At 38.6% G+C, this 22,636-nt stretch overlaps 2 protein-coding genes across 4 annotated transcripts in view; both read right to left on the bottom strand.

Moving 5' to 3' along the window:
* Positions 1 to 22,636, bottom strand: part of adgrl4 (adhesion G protein-coupled receptor L4) — an 84,278-nt gene that overhangs the window by 14,448 nt on the left and 47,194 nt on the right. For both annotated transcript variants that reach the window (XM_012961515.3, XM_031900871.1), the window contains 2 exons: positions 6,765 to 6,944; positions 352 to 555 (listed from right to left, as the gene is read on the bottom strand). In XM_012961515.3, coding sequence (XP_012816969.2) covers positions 352 to 555; positions 6,765 to 6,944 — 384 coding nt within the window. The remainder of the gene's footprint in view (positions 1 to 351; positions 556 to 6,764; positions 6,945 to 22,636) is intronic.
* On the bottom strand, positions 8,647 to 14,701 carry LOC101731929. 2 transcript variants are annotated; one of them, XR_004222378.1, is made up of 2 exons: positions 8,996 to 14,701; positions 8,647 to 8,781 (listed from the first exon to the last, which is right to left on the bottom strand). XR_004222378.1 is itself a non-coding variant. In XM_004912313.3 (2 exons), the coding sequence occupies exon 2, from the start codon at positions 13,771 to 13,773 to the stop codon at positions 9,301 to 9,303; it is 4,473 nt and encodes a 1,490-aa protein (XP_004912370.2). In that variant the 5' UTR covers positions 13,774 to 14,202; positions 14,417 to 14,701; the 3' UTR covers positions 8,647 to 9,300. The 2 variants fall into 2 exon arrangements, 1 of the variants encoding a protein (XP_004912370.2); XM_004912313.3 differs by having other exon boundaries at positions 8,647 to 14,202; positions 14,417 to 14,701.

The following is a 22,636-nucleotide window of genomic DNA, read 5'->3' as shown; positions in this document are numbered from 1 at the left end:
TGAAATCCCTGTGTCCCTGTCTCTTACTTGTGTGAAAGGATCTGCCGCCTCTACCTAAAGAGCTAAATTACCCACAATTGCTTTAAATATATATATCACATAAAACACAAATATAAAACATTTTCATATAAAAAACATAGTTCTCTGGTATTATGTGCCATGGGATAATGGTGGGTCAAGGTTAAAGATTTAAAAGGGCAATATAAAATATAGTAGTGCTAGAAAACAAGATGGGAAATGTGCTTTGTATTGTTGTCTCACTTGGCATCATTATCTAATGATAAGGTTTTCATGGTTGATATGGTTTATATAAAGCATATTGACAGTGAGTCAGTGAGGTTATTTACATACCTTATTCTTGGTCATATTTATTCCAATAATAAATAAAAGTTCAGCCAGAAATAATGCACAGCAAAGGTTCTTGTGAATAGTTGTCCTTGTGCTTTGGATTTCACTGAAGAACAGAAAAGTAAAAATGCACAGGGACAGACAGATCAGCGAAATGATTATCCCAAATTGAGTAATTCTTGTTAATACACTATGATGAGAGGCCACCTGAAATGAGAAAAAATACAATTTGTAAAATTAAATCAAGAAATGTATATAAATTGGGTTTTTTAAATACAAGAAAAGGCAAGGCTATAAAAAGACTGTGCTTCACCTAATTTAAACATAATTTTATTTAAATGTTTAATAACACGTTATGCACTTAATTTAATTGTGCATGTACTAATAAAATCATACAAATTGTTGTAAAAGTACTTTTGCAAATTAGGCTATTCTGAAATGAACACTGGCAGCAAGAAAAAATTATTGTCCATAATCTACTTCACTTCCAAATGACCACAAATATCCAAAACTGCTGGCCATGATATCTGGATAAATTTACCCAACCTGGAATATTAAAAAGAGATACATACTAATATCAGTTTAGTTTAAAGGAATACTGTCATGGAAAAACGGTTTTTTTTTCTTCAAAACGTATCGTATTAATAGAGCTTCTCCAACAGAATCCTGGCTTGGAATCCATTTTTTAAAAATGCAAAACAGATTTTTTTTTTATATTTAATTTTGAAATTTCACATGGGGATAGCCATACTCTTTATTTCCCAGGGTGCAACAGCCAACATGTGACCTGTGCTCTGATAAACTTCAGTCACACTTTACGGTGAGCTGCAAGTTGGAGCGATAGCAATCCCAGCAGCACAATGGGAAGGTAGCAAGATAGCAGCTCCCAGTAGATATCAGAATAGCACTCAATAGTAAGAAACCCAAGTCCGGCTTGGGACTCCTCCAGTTACATTTGAGTAGGAGAAACAATAGGTTACCTGAAAGCAGTTCTAATGTGTAGCACCGGCTCCTTCTGAAAGCTCAGACCCAGGCACAATGCACTGAGATGGCTACCTACACACCAGTATTACAGCTAAAAAATACATTTGTTCAAAAATATAATTTTCAATAGTAGAATGAATTGTTCACTATGTAGACAGTGTATTTCATAAATAAAAAGTATACTATAAAAATCATGACAGTATTCCTTTAAGTGAAAAAAAAGGTAAAGGATATATACAGATGTACAAACTGTTCAGCACTGATAGTATAGACATTTTAGAAAGAGATTTATCTATTAATAGAGCATAAAAATCCCAACACAGCGGATAAAAAAAATCACCACAGGTCTCTGAATGAATGAATAGTTGTAACAAATATTTATGATTTTTATCTTTCAAGAAACAGGTAATTATTATCAGTGTAGCCCAAGTGCTGATGATGCATTTGCCTCAGCAGTAAGGCAAACTATACAGTAAACACAAAAAATTAAAAAAGTGCCATCACCAATGCTAGAATCCACTCTGCTGATCACATAGATAAGCTTAGATGACAGCACCTTGATGTGCAGGTCAGTAATATAATTTCTTAATTGCTTAAACGATACTTGGATGCTTGTACATTTTATGCTTTAATTCATACATTCCCGCAGAGAGTTTAAGATTGTGTCACAGCATTTTTGGAAAAATGTTATGTTCAAAAATTATTTCTGGGAGACCTTAATTTATTCCTACAGACGCAAAACTCTCTTCTATATATTCGTATTTTCTTTAGCAGCTTACACTGAATACAATTTTTTCTATATAAATAGAAATAAATGAAAGACAGATATTTTGTTCAAATAAAGCTAATTGTATGGATACATCATTTGGAAACAATGCATGTGGTACATCATTCATTACAATGGGAACAGATGCTTTAATAAAGTCTTCTTATATAAGTCTTCTCTTGTATACATTAAATGGAGCATGATATTTTTGAACTGTCCTACTAGACGTCAGATATTCAAACTTAACTGTTCTGTGTTGACAGTGTATTTCAGAAATAGATTTATCTACAGGTATTAAAAACATTATTTTAATACCCTTAAACATCTCAGTGATGTAAGATACATTAGGCCTCATTTACAAATAGAGATGAGCAAATTTTTTCGCCAGACATGGATTCACAGCAAATTCCGTACTTAGCCATGGGCAAGTTTTTTCACAATAATTTGCAGAGTGAGGAAAAAGTTGCGTCAAAAAAGTGGTGGCTGCATCAAAAAAATTGCAGGCCTGTCAAATAAGTTGCTGTCACATCAAATAAGTATGTAGCAGTCACGTAAAAAAAGTTTGCAAGAGTCAAAAAGTTTTTCACAGTTTTGTGAATTTTTAGCAGTTTTGTGAATTTTCTCCAATATACTGGTTTGGCCTGCATTAATAGTAACCCAATGACCCATAATGGAGTGTAGGGAAGCAGGGGCATGGCAGAGCCGGGGGCCTGTTTGTGGGGATAGTGGTTTTGGAAGTCACAGGGCCAGGGATATCATCAGAGGTATAAAGTGAGCTAGAAATTTTTCTTTTTCCATTTTAGGGAGAACAGGAAAGGCCCACCCTCCCTTCCTACAAGGGTGTTGGTGCTGAAGTACTTGTGGTTAAGTCCGGGAAGCAATGGTTATGTTAGAAAGGGAGTAGCACTATAAATTGGTGGCTGGCACTCCTGGCACCTAAGGGGTAAGGAAGCGTACCAGGAAGTGAATTTGGTTGGGGATTAGGTGGTTTTCAGGCTGGTGTCTGTGTGTTTTTGGAGATTGAGAGAATGGGAGGAGTGGGGGGTTGGTTGACAAAGGTGGTGCAAGTCCCAATGATGCCTCATGTGTTCAAGGCTTCCTGCATATGCACACAACTGACTGACACCGTATTAATTGCTTGCAAAATCCATTTTTAGTGCCATACACATCAGTGCCAAAAGTGTTGTCTTTTACTGTACATCTACACTAAGGGGCTGATTTACTAAGACACGAATTCGAATTGGAAAAATTCCGATTGGAGAACGAACATTTTGCGACTTTTTCGTATTTTTTGCGATTTTTTTCAGCGCCTTTACAACTTTTCGGAAATTGTCGCGACTTTTTCGTTACCAATACGATTTTCGCGAAAAAATGCGAGTTTTTCGTAGCCATTACGAAAAGCTCGTATCTTGTCGCGACTTTTTCGTATTGAGCGCTCGTAAGCGGCGGGCGAAACTTTCAGACTTAGCATGATTTTGGAAGCCTCCCATAGGACTCAATGGCACCCTGCAGCTCCAACCTGGCCCAAGAAAAGTCACCATACTGAAGCTTGAATGAATCCGAATGCTACGAAAAAATCGCAACATTTTGCGCAACTTTCGGAATGGCTACGAAAAAGGCGCGACTTTTCGCGCAAGTTTTAACGCTACGAAAAAATCGCCAGATTTTGCGCAACATTGGGAAAGGCAACGAAAAAGTCGAGATAATTTTCCGAAAAATCGCCAAATACCGATCATTACGAAAAAAACGCAATCGGACGCATTCGGCCCGTTCGTGAGTAAGTAAATGGGCCCCTAAATATAAAAAAAATAGTGCCCCAACTTGTATGGGATCTAAACATAGTGGATGCATTTTCCAAGAACCTTGGACGACTATGAAAAGCATTGCATTATAGGTTTAAAATGTTTTAAGGCATTTTTGCACATGGGTTGTGGTGAATGTAAATAATCTTGAAATGTGTCATATCTGAAACATGACATTTCTTTGAAAAGGAAAATTTCTAAGGGACTGCTGATTAGAGACTTAAAATACTCCCAGACATCACCTACAGCATGTATAAAACATACTGTATTAGTATATGTAATACTCTTGGGAGTTTCAACTGAAAGACAATGTATTGCATTTATATAGTATAACATGTATTCCATCTCCTTACAAATGGTCATTGAACTTAAATTTGATCTGATGAAAATCATGCTTTGGATTAAAGTAAACTGCATGCATTTAGAGCATGTAAGGGCTTATTTTCTTAGTTCTTCATGACTTGGTATATTTTACTTGCTTACAAACTATACCAGAGCATAGTAAATAAATTTGAGTCTGGCAAGTAAAGCTGGGAGGATTTATGTTTGTAAAACTTGTATAAACAGAAGACAAAAAGAAGTGAAACATATTTAAAACAAGAGACATATTACTGTACTTATTGAATAATAACAGAAGCAGCTGCATGCATATTCTGCGCATTATAAAGGTAGTGTGTTTTATGACAGCAAAATAAAATTAACTGTACAAAAGATTAACTCTCTCTGCTTTGTCCTTCTTTCTTGCTTATTTTTTAATATCTTTTGCTGTTCTGCTGTTGGTAAGAAACTTTTAACCTGAAATTTTCATGGCTCAGCCTCTGATGATAAACAATTAGTGATGGATGGGTGAAAAAATTCGGCAGGCATGGATTCGCTGGTTTGCTAATTTTTTGGCAAAGCAAAACGGGACAGATTCGCTCATCACTATAAACAATTGGTATAAGTAAGATTAATTAGCAAAATTCTTCTGTATTGGTTCTGATTCGCCACCAGTGAAACAGTTAACGGACTGTCTTATTGGCAAGCCATTTTCCAAAGAGTCTTACTACATGAAACCCCTATCAGGTGTCAGACTGAAATACTCATTTATAGGGCTTCTGGCTTTATTCATTAGTGACTGACAAGGGATGCTGCAGTAAGGGTCAAAATAGTGTATATTCGGTATATATTCAAATTGTGTTTTTGGTTTGTACATTGCCCATTTCATCCACTTTTCTGACTCAAAGACCCAGTTTTTATTGACAAAAGACATTTAGGGGCATTTATTATGCTGTGTAAAACAAAATTTGCAGAAATGCTGTTGTAAAACAAATAATGATTTCACCATCCGAATGGCAGATTTTATTCTGTTATTTTAGTCCTGACCCAAAAAAACATTACACCATTTTGTACTCGGCTAAGTCTGGCGATGTGAGGTGAATTTCTTCACTGTTTTTTACATAGCATAAAATATAGGCCTCTTAGACCATTTAAAGGTGGTATTAGTGATGAATGAATCTGTCCCGCTCTGAAAAAAATAAGCAAAATGGCGAAAAATTTGCAAATGCATAAAATGATCTGCGTGTAACATATAACATTAGGGGCAGATTAAAAACTCGAGTTTGTGAGAAAGAAAACACGCACATGAGAAAATAACTGCGACAAAACGTATGCGACTTTTCTTCTCTAATGCTAGCTTATTTAAGAAAAAAGTGTCAGAATATGAATTTGCACTCATGTTTTTCATTGCATTTTTTCTCAAAATCAAATTTTGATAAATTGGCTCCTTAGAGTTTTTTAGATATTTACTGTAACTATTTATTTGCAGGCTATTCAAACTAACATTCTAAGCTTACTGCAAACAATTCACCCATGCTGAGTCAGTTTAACAGATTTCTGTTCTTTGTCATCTGTTTGGCAGAGGATTTATTTTATACAGTGACTTACACAGAAATAAACCACAAATGCAGCCTTTAAAGGGGAACTGTCTCAAAATATCTTGTAGAAATGCAAACAAAAACTTTAGTATAAATTGCTTAATTTGAAAATTCAAGTGCATTAAAAATAACTCAATTCTAGCACTTTTAGTTCGAGTCCTGGCACTGGGGACATGATCCCTCAGTGGAATTAAGTGACAGCACCCTGAACTGCATGTGTTTCTAGACAGATGTGAATGTTTCTAGTCATAGCCTGCAACCAGGATTCAGTTAGCACTAAATGATGCCTGAGGGAAGGTGCCAACAGGAGGAGAGGCCGAGCTGTTCATTGAACTTGTGATAAGAGTGGAAATTAATGGAGCTGGCAGCTGGGAGTTTTGTCGTTCAGCAAACAACTCACCCATTCTGTCTCCACTTCCCCCCAGGCTGCAAGGAAAGATGTAACTTGCAGTTTGGATGGCAAAAAAAATACACAAACACTCACATTTTGGTAGTTAGATGTTTAGGGCCACTGCAGATTGTTTATTGTAATAATAATTTAAAAAGCTAGATTTAAAGGTTTTGAAAGTGCCTTATTCAAACAGTATTAACATAATAGAACTTCTGACTTCCTCTGCTAATTGCTCTCTTGACAAGCCCATAAAAATAACTAATCTCCTAGTTGCACCATAAATTTACAATACAAACAAACATTACTAAAGCATTTTAAGTTATTAACTAGCTAAAATAGGCAGGGAAGACAGATTATTTTGTAATGTGGGTCATTTTAATGTAATCACATGTTACTAATTATTTAGAAAATCTTATCTGGCTAAGCAAGTCTTCATGGCACTGCATAGTGAAGATGTACTCATTTTCTTCAAATGATTTTAAGTTAAGCCATTGTTAAAGAAAACTTTAATTGAAAAAAAGACATTGAAAATATGAAATATACCATACAATACTCACTTGGTTGCGGCTTGAGGAAGACATCAGAATAGCAAAGTGTGTAAGATGGTTGCACCTGCATGATGTGTGTGTCACGTTGGAAGCCAACACCTCGCAGCCATCAGTAGACCATTCCCCATACATAGTTTCTGGTGTGTAACTCCAAAAGGCACATTTAGTGGCACCAACATCGGAAAATATCTAGAAGTAAAATGTATTTTATTCTATTTTACTAACAGGATGTAAATTTGCTGTTTGAAATTGTAATTTAACAAATGCAAAGAACTGCATAAGCTACTGAGCGTTTCATTATTGTTTCAAGAAAATGTAATATTTTTTTCAGTAAATGCATTTGCAAAAAGGATTACATTGACTTACTTATGAATTGTGTGTAATATATGCTATTTTTATACTAATCTAAATGAAGTGTTTTCAGCAGGTTTGTACAACTGAATAAAGGGACCATGGAGTAGAAAGTTGAACTGAGATTAACAACACTGGGATTTTATTTTATTTGATGCAGGCCCAGACTAAGAAGAAGGCCACCTTGAGTGTAAAAGGCTGTAACTAACAACAATTTCTTCTCACTTCTTCTTATATCAGTAAATTCGGTAAAGGGATTTTGCTGTTTCAACAGGGAGTACAAGTCTGAAATACCAAAAATGTATCTACCATATACAACAGCTTTATTGTTATAGCAGAAGCAAAAACCATATACTTGCCGAGCACCAGAATGAGGCAATCCTAACTCAATTTTGATACTTTTTACCCCAACTTGAGAACGATTCATCTAACCTCACACTTGCAATTGTGCAGCACACTGAAAGCAATTTCAGTGGCCACAAACCTATGTCCCTTTGCAATTATGATGGAATTCTAAGGAAAAACATACTGACCATGTTTGATGTGCGTGACAATTTTTTGACATGTGCAACAATTTTTTTTTACGTGCATCATTTTTTTTTTTACGCGGGCAAAATTTTTTTGCCACGTGGTGAATTTTTCCACTGCAAATGTCGCAAAATGCTGAAATTCACAGAATCTATGCCTGCCAAATTATTACGCCCATCACTAATCCTTGCAGAATATATGAACAAATTGACAATGTGTGTATATAATAGGGTCCTTATATTATACTCATTTGGCTCACAGACTGATATAAATTGTGAACAATGTCTATACAGTGCTATAGACTATATCTCACATCAGTAAATGATAATAATAAGTTTAACAGCCAAGTGTCAGATGAGAATCAATGTTAATTAATGCAAGGTTATGCACCTGGGATTTAAATATATACAAGTCACTGACACTCTTAATCGAACTACGGGTTGTTAAAGGGGACCTTGCTAAAAATATGCTTGCATTGAAATTTTATATTTTAGCATTATAAAGAACTAATATGAAAGGTGCACTATTTCCATTGACCTTACCCCCTTTCTTTATAAACAGGGCAATTTATTCAAAGCTCCCTATCTACCTTTGGAAAAATAAACCCTCCCTTCTCTAAGCAGCAGCATTTGAGCAGCTTATTATCCAGACTTCTTAGTGGACTTCAGCTTCATTGAGGTTCTATGGGACAAGGAAAACCTAAAGTGAAAATTCTTGTTTAGTGTCAGAAATAATACAAATCATAGATGATTCTTAATTAAGAGAATGAATGTGCCACCGACCATGCTGCCTTCTGTAGCAAGAAATGCCTGTCAGCAGTTGCACTGGTGAGGAAGATATTGTCTTGCATCTACAGTATAGGACACGGTAAGTATTCCCTGTTACAAACAATTGTAAATCCACATCCACAATATGCAGAACAGATTTGTTGTTCTGCCTTCATACACGTTCTCACAGTGTGCAATTCAGCATTCAGCTTAACCATCCCTGTCTTCCAAATAAGCAGACCGTCTTGTAATCTAACTTGTTTATTGATAACAGGTTGTTTGATCGTAAGTGGTCAGTTGCAATTAGAAAACAGGAACACAGATGTATGTGCGCATGTGCGCATATGTGTTTGCGTCTGTGTGTGTTGTGTGTGGTAAAACTGTAAAGATACAAATGATTTGTATAAGTATACAGCATAAAGCATATGAATAACATATACAGCAGCATTCATTATAAATCAGCATGTTTGCACAGATTATATTAGTTCTAAGCATGACTGGTTATCTACTAACATAACAACTACTACATGCAGATAAGAACTATCTAAAACATCACTAAAGCACAGACTGTTCTGAGACTTGTATAACTCTTACCAGATATGCTGGCTGTAGGATAATGGAGGTTTAAGAAGCAGGAATGTAAAGAGAGCTATGCAATATACGTTGTAGACAATATGGTGGCTTCCTTCTCCTTCCCAGAATGCACTAGCTACCCACAATGCACTGTAGTTGCATACTGAAGAACAACTTTAATTATACAAATGTGAGAAACATAAATCACAGTGGATTTCTATTGCCAGTAGATGGCGCTGTTACGTAACTACTATACAGATTCTAACTTGTTGAATAGTAATGATTCTTCAACCCTTGAGGTGGGGCAGAACACTCCCCGTCTGACGTCAACGGACGTCACTACTTGTCTTCTCCAGATTGAAAGCAGTAAAGGTGTTCTCGCAGTGATGCCAACCTTTACAAGGTTTCTGATTCACAGTTAATGTAGATGTGTAGGACTTAGCTATATGAATCAAGATGGCTATCGCACGGACCAGAGACATCCAGGTGGAGAACCTGCTGAAACGGTGAGATTCAAGTTGATGATCAGAAGTCACTGTGTTAAGGACAGACACTTCAGGTCGGATCTCTTCATCCGCGTCTGGGTCTATCAATTCAAATGTGTCGTATCCGATATCGCAAGCAGTTGAACGGTACAGGAACGCAGGACCTGTGAACCATGTTGTGGCTTTCAGGTGGCAGGCTGCGATGGATCTGGTTGCGTGGTCTGCAGGATTATGTTGTGTAGGCACGTAGTGCCACTGTTGAGGACTAGTGGATCTCCTGATCCTCAGCACCCGATTGGAAACGTAGACATAAAAGCGTCTAGTTTCGTTGCAGATATATCCTAGGACTACCTTACTGTCCGTGTGGAACTCGACTTCTTTGATTTCTAGGCCTATTCCTGAAGTTATAAGTTCAGCCAACTCCACTGCAAGCACAGCAGCACAGAGCTCCAGTCTGGGTATTGTGTGTTCGCGGAGAGGTGCCAGTTTGGTCCGACTCATGACGAATCCTACATGGCATTGTTCTTTGTCATCAATGGTCTTTAGGTATGCTACAGCAGCGATTGCCTTGATTGAAGCATCGCAGAAGATATGTAGCTTTTGTCTCTTGACTTCTGTAGATGGTATAGAAGCATAGGGTCGTGTCACATGAAGACTGGTCAAAGCTTCAAGAGACCCTTTCCAAACTGTCCATAGGTCTTTTTTCTCTGTGGGGAGCGGATCATCCCAATCAGACATCTCTGTGGTGAGGTCCCTTAACATAATTTTGCCTTGAATGGTGACAGGTGTTACAAATCCCAGAGGATCGTACAAGCTGTTTATCGTGGACAGAACTCCTCTGCGTGTGAAGGGCTTTTCTTCTTTGCTGATCTGGAAGGTAAAGGTGTCTGCCTTCAAGTCCCAGAGCAAACCAAGACTCCGCTGCATGGGAAGGGAATCGGAGTCAAGATCCAAGTCCTTAAGGTCACTCGAATGGTCTTGGGTTGAGAAGGCTTCCATTAACTCACGGCTGTTGGAGGCAATTTTGTGTAACCTCAGATTAGATAAAGCGAGCATCTCTTGAGTCCTTTTTAAGAGACTGATTGCCGACTCATTCGTAGGTGTGGATTTCAAGCAGTCATCCACATAGAAATCTTTCTCTACAAAGGATCTGACATCTGACCCATACTTTGCTTCACCCTCTTGAGCTGAAAGTCTGAGACCATAGGTAGCGACTGCAGGTGAAGGACTGTTTCCGAAGATGTGCACCCTCATACGGTACTCTACGATGTCTTCATTAGGGTCATTGTTGCGGTACCAGAAGAACCTCAAGTAATTTCTGTGCTCCTCCTTGACGAGGAAGCAGTAGAACATCTGTTGTACGTCGGCCATGAATGCTATGGAATCTTTACGGAAACGTAGAAGTACCTCTAGAAGTCTGTTGTTGAGGTCTGGACCAGACAGTAAGACATCGTTTAATGATATACCTTCGCACCTGGCACTTGAGTCGAACACTACTCGTATCTGGCCTGGCTTTTTAGGATGATATACGCCGAATGTGGGTAAGTACCAACGTTCCTCTGAGTCTCGGAGCGCAGGTGCTATTTCTGCATGGTTGTTCTGGAATATTCTTTGCATAAAGTTAAAGAAATGTTCTTTCATCTCTGGTGTCCTCTGAAGTTTGTGCTTAAGGGAGATGAATCTTTTGTAGACAAGTTCTTTATTGTCAGGTAAGCGTTGTCTTCGGGGTCTAAATGGTAAAGGTGCGACCCAGCTTCTTGACTTGTCCTTTGTCATTCCTTGATCCATGATCTCTAAGAACAGCCTGTCTTCTATGGACATTGCGACCTTGTTGTCTTCTCTTGACCTATGGAAAACTGTACACCCTAAGTGATCTCGTTCACCCTCGCAGGCGTGGTCTTCGCTAGAAGGATCCATGAAGGGACAAGGGACAGGATCTCTGTGTGGCAATTCTTTTATCAGGAAACTGTTCTGACATGGTTGGAATAAGGAGGGACGTCCATTTTCAACCGTGCTGGTGAGCATGCTGTTGACAGAGATTGGCTTGTGCACTCCTCCTAGACAGACATCTCCTATGATGACCCACCCTAGGTCAAGTCTCTGGGCGTATGGAGCGTTTTGGGAACCATTAATCTGTCCTCTAGCTTTGTGAACACGTAGTATGTCTCTTCCTAGGAGTAAGGCTATTGGTGCTTCTGGATCCAGTTCTGGTATCTGGTGAGCTATACGCCTCAGGTGGGGGTGGTATGCTGCTACTTCTGGTGTAGGTATCTCAGAACGGTTGTCGGGAATTTGGTTGCACTCCAGTATGGTTGGCAGTGACAAGCAGGTCTGCCCGTCTATGGACTCTACCTTGTATCCAGTTGCCTTCCTCCCCGCCGTCTCAACGGTACCTGCACATGTCTTTAAGGAGTATGGAGAACCGGGTCCTATGATGTTGAAGGTGTCAAAAAGGGTGGATTTTGCTAAAGACCGGTTGCTTTGATCGTCTAGGATTGCGTATACCTTAATCGCTTTATCTCGGTGACTGGCCGGGTAAACTCTGACAAGGCAGATTTTTGAGCAGGACTTTCCTCCTGCCACTCCTTTACAGATCTCGGTACACTGAGAAGTGACTACTGTGTTGGTTTTGTCAGTGTTTATCTGCTTCTTTTGATGGTCCTCTGTTTGGTGTAATGCCTGAGAAGGTGGCCCAGGGTGTAAAGCCGTATTGTGTTCTTTACTACCACATTCTGCGCATGACACACTGACCTCACAGTTCCTTGCTAGGTGCGATGTTGTAGTGCAGCACCTGAAGCAGATGTGGTTGTCTTTAAGGAACTCTTTGCGGTCCTCTAAAGTCTTTTCTCTGAAGGCTCTGCATTTTAGTAAAGAATGTGGTTTCTTGTGCAGGGGGCATTCTTGGTTAAGATCTCTGTGTCTGTTCTCTTCTTGAGAAGACTTAGATGGTTTGTATGGAGAACCTGTGGAGGCAATGTTAGTTTTGTGGACTGCCACTGGTGTTTTATGAGGTCTGACACCAGGGGCAGTGGGACATGACATTGTGAGATCAAAACTGGGATCATTTCTGATTCTTGCCTGTTCACTGACAAAGTCTACAAACACCTTGAAGGGGGGAAATGGTACATTATGAACCCGTTTATAAGTAGAACCATGTGTGACCCACTTCTCTTGTAAGTTATAAGGGAGTTTTTGAACAATCGGATTAACCCCTCTGGCAGTGTCTAGGAATGCTAACCCTGGTAGATCTCCTTCTGCTTGAGCAACCTGTACCTCTCTTAACAAGTCACATAACTCCCTGAGCTTCTGGTAACCTTTACCCACTATTCTGGGAAAGTTATCAATCCTTTTGAACAAAGCATTTTCAATGGCTTCTATGGACCCATAACACTCATTAAGTCTTTCCCACACCATTTTTAGGCCTCTGCCAGGATAGTTTATGTTAATGTCTCTGATTCTTTTGGCGTGTTCAACAGACTCGCTTCCAAGCCACTTTACCAGGAGGTCTAACTCTTCCTGATGGGAAAGGTCTAAGTCTCTTATGGTGTTTTGGAAGGAGGCTCGCCATGACCTGTAGTTCTCGGCCTGGTCGGTGAACTTTGTAAGTCCTCTGGTAACCAGCTCCCGTTTAGCAAAGAACTTCGCAAAGTCCATGATGGCCCAGTTAGCATCAGTACTACCTGGTGTGCTATGATGCTGCATGTGTGGTGTATTACCGTACCTTTTAAGAGCTTCTTGTTTAGAGCAGTCAGTATAATACCGTTCTGATGCAAAAGGTGTTCCTTTCATTCGAGGCAAAGGTCGTAGTCTCTGCTCCGTAGGGCAGTAGTTGTCAGCATCGTTTGGTCGCATATCGTCCTGCCTAAGGTACTGTGGTTGGGGGTAGGATCTTTGGCACTCTGTGTCAGCTGGCGGATGTGCTGGCTCATAGTTGTCCTCTTTCTTGGGATGTTGGTGGACGTACTCTGAGACACGCTGGGCTGGATCTTGTTCGTCTAGGTCCGGCCCAAGTACTTGGCTGTGTTTCTCGGATCCGGAAAACTCCAGGGCTTCCAGGTATTCAGCTTTGGCTATTGCGGCTGCCGCTTCTTTCTCTGCGGCGAGTCTTTCTAGCGATGTTTGCAGATCTACTCGTTCTTTTTCTAGTGATGCCCTCTCTTTCTTTAGTTGCATCTCTTGTGCAGCAAAGGAAGACTTTACTTTTGCAGCTTCAGCTTCTGCACGTGCGAGAGCAGCCATTTCTTTTATGGAGGACTTGCTAGAGCAGCTTGCTCGTGATCTGGTTTTGTATGATGATGCTTGGCTAACAGACATTGTGCTTGTTCTGCTGGCTGCTTAATGTCTCTCTGTGGACTCAGTCTATATGGGACCGCACTTCAGCGATCTGGATCGTGTTGAGCTGCAACTCTCACTTCTTGTCACAGACCGTGTGGCAGACGCTGCAATCGTGTACGCAGGACAGCGTGTGTGATGGCAGCTGCGTTTAGTCGCATCCACTATCGTTGCTGACCAGGATCTGTTTTACTGTTCTGCCTTCATACACGTTCTCACAGTGTGCAATTCAGCATTCAGCTTAACCATCCCTGTCTTCCAAATAAGCAGACCGTCTTGTAATCTAACTTGTTTATTGATAACAGGTTGTTTGATCGTAAGTGGTCAGTTGCAATTAGAAAACAGGAACACAGATGTATGTGCGCATGTGCGCATATGTGTTTGCGTCTGTGTGTGTTGTGTGTGGTAAAACTGTAAAGATACAAATGATTTGTATAAGTATACAGCATAAAGCATATGAATAACATATACAGCAGCATTCATTATAAATCAGCATGTTTGCACAGATTATATTAGTTCTAAGCATGACTGGTTATCTACTAACATAACAACTACTACATGCAGATAAGAACTATCTAAAACATCACTAAAGCACAGACTGTTCTGAGACTTGTATAACTCTTACCAGATATGCTGGCTGTAGGATAATGGAGGTTTAAGAAGCAGGAATGTAAAGAGAGCTATGCAATATACGTTGTAGACAATATGGTGGCTTCCTTCTCCTTCCCAGAATGCACTAGCTACCCACAATGCACTGTAGTTGCATACTGAAGAACAACTTTAATTATACAAATGTGAGAAACATAAATCACAGTGGATTTCTATTGCCAGTAGATGGCGCTGTTACGTAACTACTATACAGATTCTAACTTGTTGAATAGTAATGATTCTTCAACCCTTGAGGTGGGGCAGAACATTTGTTCTTCAGTACTAATCAAGGTCGTTATTAAATACAGAAATCAAAAGAACAGCCCTTGAATCTAAATTCTCTAAAGAGAGTTTATATCAGTAGCCTTGCAGTTTCTCAATACATAAATAGGCATTTAACACACATGTATTAAATTTTTGTATGTAATTGCCAGGACAAACACGACAAGGAGGAAAAAGCTCAACTTCACAACTCTTAAGGATAAGATAACACTTTTAGAACTTAAAGTAATACAGGTATGGCATCCCTTATCCAAAAAGTTCCAAATTACAGAAAGGCCATAGACTCCATTATTAGCAAATCATTAAAATTTTTAAAAATGATATCCTTTTTCTCTGTAATAATAAAACAATTCCTTGTACTTGATCCCAACTACGATATAATTAATGCTTATTGGAGGCAAAATAAGCCTGTTAGGTTTATTTAAAAAATGATTTTTTTGTAGACTTATAGAGATCCAAATTACGGAAAGATCCCTTATCTGGAAAACCCCAGGTCTCGAGCATTCTGCATAACTGGTCCCATACCTGTACTGACATGGTTCAGATTTCTAGAGGAACATATCAGTATCAGCTTAATTAAGTTAGATAAAAGTTCAACTTGACATAGAAGGGATCATTTTTTACAGGTTAATATGATCTGTGGCAGGCTGATAGTGTTGAAATAGTAAAAGTTAATAACACTAGCAATTTAGCATAAGAAATTCTAATGAAGCTTCTTCTGAATATCCTACTTTTGCTTTAACTTGGATCTCCTGTTGATAGAAGGCTGGTTTAAAAAGGTTTATTTGACCTGTACAGACGTTTTATACATAAACATATTGGTTGTCTAAGCTGTGTTTTGTCATTCTTAAACATGAGGTTTTGTCACCTTTTGGCACAATGTTTAAATTAAAAAAATGATGTGAGATATTCTATGGAAATTTTTAATTCTCAAACCTCAATGGCAAAGATATGTTTCTATAGAAAAAAATTTATCATAGTGGGATCTCTGTTTTGACTGTTTTTTGCCAATATGATAACTGTGTTTTTAACAAATAATATTATCATGGATGCTAAGGGCAAAACAATAAAAAGGTGATTGGGCAGAACTCTATGTGCTGCTGTAAGGTGTGTTACAGTCTCTCTCCCTCCACCCAAACAAATTCAGGCAGCACCCCTTCAGCTGACACAGGCACAGAGACACAGCAGGAAAGGAGAAACCCTCCTGCCTCTCCCTGAGTAAGCAAAGAAACCACATTTATTACAAGACAGATGTTGCACACAGTAAAGAATGCAAGGGGCTAACTTTTGGTTCAAACTGGATGCCAGGCAAGGGTGGAAGTAGAGATCTGAAGCCTGGAGGGTGCTCGATCACCTTTTTTTTATTGTTGTGCCCTATACATTCATGATTATGTTATTTATTAAAAAACCTTTCTTTATGTTATATATGTTAATTCAAGTGTTTAGAAGATATATTTATAATATAAAATATTTTTTTCATTAAGAGCAAATTACTATTTTTCGATCAAATGTATAATTTTCAGTGCTAAGAGGTCAACTAAATTTTTGCAGTTCCTTCGCCCCCGTTTGAGGGCAGGAGAAGTAAGTAGCGTGAGGGAGGGTGGATATGTGCTATTGGCTCTAATACATCACACTGTAGATATAACATAATTGCTTCTGTTTAGCCCTAGAATATCACAAGGTCAAAGCTTATGACAATTTTCCGTATGCCATGAACATATACATTTCTGTATTCCGAAAGATATACATTTCCTTGTCATTTAATTATGTTCTATGCGAGGTACCTAATGAAAAAATACCCATTATCATATTATCAGTTGTCTTAATGGTAATGCATTCACTTTATAAATGTTCTAAATTTCATTTCAGCATTAGCTGTGCTAATCAGTACAAAATGTAAGCTAAATGTATTAATTCATATTTGCTATATTTATATAATTTCGCATTTCTCTTAGTGTAAAATGTTGATTAGGTGATGAGAATACTCTTTGCATAAAATAATGCTTAATGAAAAATATGCACCATTTTTCTCATTTGCACTGCATTTCTTTTCTAAATCAGACTGCAGCTGTTTTTTGGTCCATGACCTTTTGGGATTTTTATGCAGACATCAAGTCAGTAGAGCAGAAACATATATTATTTTATAAATGTTTTTAATTGTACAGATGTTAAGAGATTTAAAGGAATTATCTTCTTCAGTGATGCACAATGCACTCACACATACCTACATGCTTCACTAAATGTATATAAAATAATTGACCTAAACATTATTTTCATTATTTTATTATTTATTTATCAGTGTTATTGTAATTTATGTTCCTTTTTTCATTGCACGCTGATAAAACGTGGCAAGTGAAACATCTACAACTTTTGTCCTTTTAGTGCAGGATAGTAGCAGAGACCCCTTTGACTACAAAAAGACCACTGCTATTGAATGTATTTCAAGAACTCTACAATGCCATTAACATCATTATGCCAATGCAATGGGGTCAACGCTAAAGGACAAGTAATATGACAGCTTTTGTAACTTTTGATAAATAATCTGAATTACTTGGTACAGCTACAGTTGTAGCTGCAAAATATAAAGTGTCATTTATCGATTCAACATTGAGTGCACAGTGTAGGCAAAGGTTCTTGCACCCATACATGCTCCTTGCAAACTTCAACCAGCACCAATGCACCTCTGCTTTGACTTTTTATGTCTGTTTGCATTCTCTCCTTTAAGATTCTCTCAATTATGCTCCCTGTCTGTGGACAACTATAAGTTTTTTCAAACATTTTCCTGTACTTCACATACATTCATTTATGAAATATTTCTGTATTTAGGAACACAGACAAAAATGGGCCAACCATAAGTACTAGGTATATTAGTGAATAAAATATAATAGGGGTCTTTCACACCCACAAGTGCAGTGAGCAAAGTGCAATTTTTAATGAATAAACTGTAGATCCAGACTTGCTGTTGTTGAATTCAGAAATGATAAGTGATGAGCGAATCTGTCCCGTTTCAAAGAATAATTAGCAAAACTACAGAAAAATTTATGAAACGGCGAAAAATGTGCGATAGGCGGGTGTCGCTTGACTTTTTTTTGATGCGCCCATTTTGATGCAACCATGGCCATTTTGTCATGACTGCACCTATTTTGACATGATCACGGTTTTTTTTACGGTGAATTTTGGCAGAAATTTTGCAAAACGATTTGCCAATGGCGAAATGCGGACATTTGCTGTGGATCCATGCCTGGCGAAAAAATATGCTCATCAATGGAAATGGTTTATTTATAAGCCAAGAACGATTTCCACACAAAACTTCTCATACGTCTTGACTAGTCATGAGCAAATTTTTTCTGCAGGCATGGATTCGCAGCAAAATCCCACATTTTTCCATTAGCAAATTGTTTCGCCAAACTTCCAGAAAATTCATGGTCACGTCAAAAAAGGGTGTACTTGTGTCTAAAATGTTGTGCCCGTCAAAAAAGTTGCATAGTACTCACGTTTTGCTAATTTTTTGACAGATTGGCTCATCACTAGTCTTGACAGTTAGGATTTTCTGGCCTGCATGGTCCCAGTCTAATACCTACTTCCCTGCTCCTTCTCTCTTAGTTTAGGGACACTGTATCTCTTCATAGGGTTTTAGCATAAGAGGCAGCCTGGGTTACAGGCTAACTGGGTGAGTACTGCCAGGACACTGGTCCCTCACTTTCTCCTCTTTGGAGAAGTAACTGCTTGACTCTCTACCCTACCACTGACTCACTGACTGCAGTGACCTCCACAAACTCTTACTATCACTTTTTCTCCTATTCTATTCTGCCAGATAACTAATTGAGGTGGCCAACCCCAGGCCCCCTGGCATCATGTGCTATCCCCACTACACTTTCCATTTATAGGTTCCCCGAGGACCATCACCTTCCCAACAGTGGCAGCTAGTGGTTAAACCAGAACTCACAATTATGATAACAAAAACATTTTTCCACTCCTTACAGCACCTTGAGAACAATTGTGTGCATGCATTGCATTGAATGTAATTGTGTGGAAGCCTGCATGGAATAATTCAGTATTAAGTGTGTGAGTGATGTCTGTGCCTGACTTTTTAGCTGCAAGTATGCTGCACCTATGCTGGATGTGAAGGGAACCCTGGAGCTACCAACAGGTCAGGAGGTGGTAGAAACTCCAGAGTTACTATAGGAATGGCAGGTAGGAATGACTGAATTTCACAGAGCACAATTATATGAAACTGCAAGGAGTGCATTTTGACACAAGTACCTTAATAAAAGTGATTTTAAATACATCTGACTGGGGAAATTCCAGGGACCGCACCCCAATATAGAACACATAGGACAGAAAACATCCATGAAGAGCAGAATTGGCTTCAGAATGTAAAGTCTCCGAATTTAACAGTTTTATAAGTTTCCAATTTGTATTAGGTTTTCATGGAGCACATGACCATGTCTTGGTTTACAATGATTGCTAACAAGTCTCTTTTACTCCTTACTACAATGAATCTTACTTGCCTTCTGCAAGCCAATCACACAGCAACAACATATAGTATTTTCCGAAAAATTAACTTGCTTGACTTAACAATGCTTGACCCAGTTTCCGTTTTTGTACAGTGTTACATATAAGACTGAGAAGTTTTTTTTAAAACTGCTAATATAGAAATTCCTATTTCAGAAGGATGTTATTTCCAAAAAAAGCTTTACTAAACATGTGTAATTGAATTCCGGCTCTACCATTTTTAGCTTTCTAACCAACTTTAATAAGAATCACACTGAACTCTATTAATTAGTGATCAAGAAGGGGAACTCCTTGGTCTAAAGCTTAATTAAGCAGGAGTATATATTAAGATTGTTGTTAGCTCCTGCTTTAAAGCATAATAAATACACTGATTGATAAGGAACAGTAATAACATTGAATCTTTTATATCTGATGGGCCTAAATTGTTATGATCAGCACAGAGCAATGCAAAAAAAAAAAAAAAAAAAATCAGCTAAAAATAAAGAAGATGTAAAACTATGCTGACCCTAGCTCACCCTCTTTGTTCATAATATCAAACTTAGAATCTCTAGAAACTGGTAATAAACTTTTACCAAAGGTCTCCAGGGTTACTGAAACATCACTTTTAGAGTGTTGCAGAATATTTAGTTTCTGAATCATGTTTCTATAGCAACAGTCCAGTGAAAAATACATCTCAATAGGTTAACATTAACTATAAACTGTGTTTTCCATATTTGCATATAACCTTAAATATCAGCAATATTTTTGTGTGTTTTTTCACTACAGAATTTGCTTAAAGGAGAAGGAAACCTACACAAGCATTTTATTGCCAATAGAGTATCCACAATAGTACAAGCTAGAACGCTATATTTATTCTGCAGAATGCTTTACCATAAACCTAAACACAGCCCTAGAAGCTCTCTCTGTTTACGATAGTAGCTGCCATTTTAGCTTAGTCTGACTTCACTTTCAGGCAGCAGCATGCAGGCTGGGAAAAGCTCTCGGCTCAGATTACAGCAGAGATGGAGGGGGAAGGAGGAGAAGGGAGGAGGAGAGAGGAGCAAACTAAGCAGGCTCCTGCCATGCCCTGAAGGATTTTTCTGAGACAAGGAAGGCTGACACAGAAGATCATGGCAAGAAATGTGGTGTTTCTTTTTACAGTCCTCTAAGGGTCAGATTTATTATGCTGCTAAAAAATGGCAATAAAATTCCCCACACATTACCAGGCTTCGCCATGTAAAAATGGCGTACTTTTTTTACAAGTTTTTTCTTCTGCCGGAACTTATGTAACATAATGGCAAAAAATCTGGTGTTTGGATGGCGAACGTCTCCATTTATTTTACACAGCTTTTACCATTGTATTTTTGCTGAATTTCATTTTACATAGCATAATAAATAGCCCCCTAATTGTTTATGGCTGTATTCACATAGAGCAGTGCTGTCCAACTGGCGGCCCGCGGGCCGCATGCAGCCCTCGACCCCCCTCTGTGTGGCCCCCCACCTGTCTGGCTGCTTTGATGGCTTAACTTTGTGTTAGCTTTAAATGGTATCAGTACTAACCTTAACTGGCCCCATGCATAGTTATCACCTCAGATTCAGGCTGTAATCCCTCTGTATTGTTTAAAAATGTAATCCCCTGTGTTGTTCACACCTTTTATTCTCTGCATTGTTCACCCCCTGCAGTGTTCACACCTCAGGCTCAGGCTGTAATCACTCACATTGTTCACATATTCACACCTCAGACATTGTATTTACTGCCTGGCCTATGCTGCCTGTGTATAGGCAGCATAGGGCAGGCAGAGTATGGCACATAGGCAGCATAGGGCAGGCAGAGTATGGCACACACAGGCAGCATAGGGCAGGCAGAGTGCTGCCGCCATATTCTGCCTACCCTACGCTGCCTGTGTGAGGTGAACCTGGCAGGGGTTTGGTCTGGGAGTTTGTTAGCAGTTGGAAATAGCCATTAAATGGTCCCTAAGGTGTAATTATATGCTGGGGGTTGCTGTGCTATCCACAGGGGAGGAGGAGGCGGCATATGGATTTAAGGGTGTGTCTTAATATGACATAATATCATTCTTTAACATATGAATGATGGTAGATATCCCTGCAGCGACCATTATGATAAAATGGGTGTGGTTTGAAGTGGGTGTGGTTTAAAATGGGGGAGTGGCCAAAACTGGCTTCCATTAGCGGCCCTCCACCATGTATGCGAGAGAAATTCCGGCCCTCTGCACCGCAGAAGTTGGACAGCACTGACATAGAGCATTCTGATAAAGCTTACTTAGCATTTACCTTTCCTTCTCCTTTAATAAAAACACAAAATAAAGGCAAATATAGCCCTAACAGCCATTGCAAGTGTGTACTTGTTTAATATGGGGTACCACACTATATCCTAAATCATTCCGTTCAGTTCATTTATTCAGTGTCTGGACACAAAGGATAGCATGGAAGAAGTTTTTCTTTCATCCTAAACTGTTATAAAACTACTTGTGTGAAGGAAGGAAAAAATATTTTCCCAAGTTTATCTTACTCTGACTGCAGATTGAATATACTGATGCTGCTATTGTCTTACACTATTTAATTACCTAACAAGGGGACTGTCGCAAAACAGTGTGATCCTAATGTGTTTATGAATTGCTTTTAACTAAGTACTGTCTATATTGAGGCTTGTATGTGGTTAATAAAGCATGCTTTTTCACTATAATGGCCTATGGTGTGGTTCCAATTATTGAAAGTAAAAGGTTGTATTTTGTGTTAATTCATATGTATATGCCAACTTAATTAGTTAGTTGATACATTTTTTATTTTGATATATATTTTCTCTTAGTTTTTTTTTCAAAACAAATAGTTTGCCTTTACACAGTTTATGCATAGATACAATATGCTGATTACTTTCACATCTCCATGTGCCAGCACAGTAGCGACATACTGATAAGCAGAACAATATTTATACAGTCTGCAGGAGGCAAGAAACTATAATAGGCACAGTTCCTAAATTTATAAATCACATTTTAAAAAGAAAGAGTATCTGAACCCAATGCAGAGGTAATAGGGTACATAATTCTTACAGGAATTAAGATTGGGAGCATTTTGCTGCCCATCTGATTTCCAGCTCAACAGGCAGCAAAATGTTCACAATAGTCACTTCTTTGACCTAAATTATAATTACTTGGACAATTATTACTCTTATATGCAATACACTGGTAAAATATTGATGTTTGCTCAGAAACACCATTACCATTTTATACAGTATACTAAGCTGCTGTGTAGCCAAGTTCTAAGGCGTTCCAGCTGAATATGGCAAGAGGTGGCCATACACGACTAATAAAATTTGCTAACCAAGTAAGCAGTTTATTGACCCATGTATTGGGCCCACTGACAAGCCTGCCCAAACTATATCTGGCCATAAATCGGTCAAATA

The sequence above is a fragment of the Xenopus tropicalis genome, chromosome 4 (genome assembly GCF_000004195.4).
Source record: "Xenopus tropicalis strain Nigerian chromosome 4, UCB_Xtro_10.0, whole genome shotgun sequence".
NCBI lineage: Eukaryota > Metazoa > Chordata > Amphibia > Anura > Pipidae > Xenopus > Xenopus tropicalis.
The sequence above is the reverse complement of the archived record's forward strand: the minus strand, read 5'-3'. Positions and strand labels throughout refer to the sequence as shown.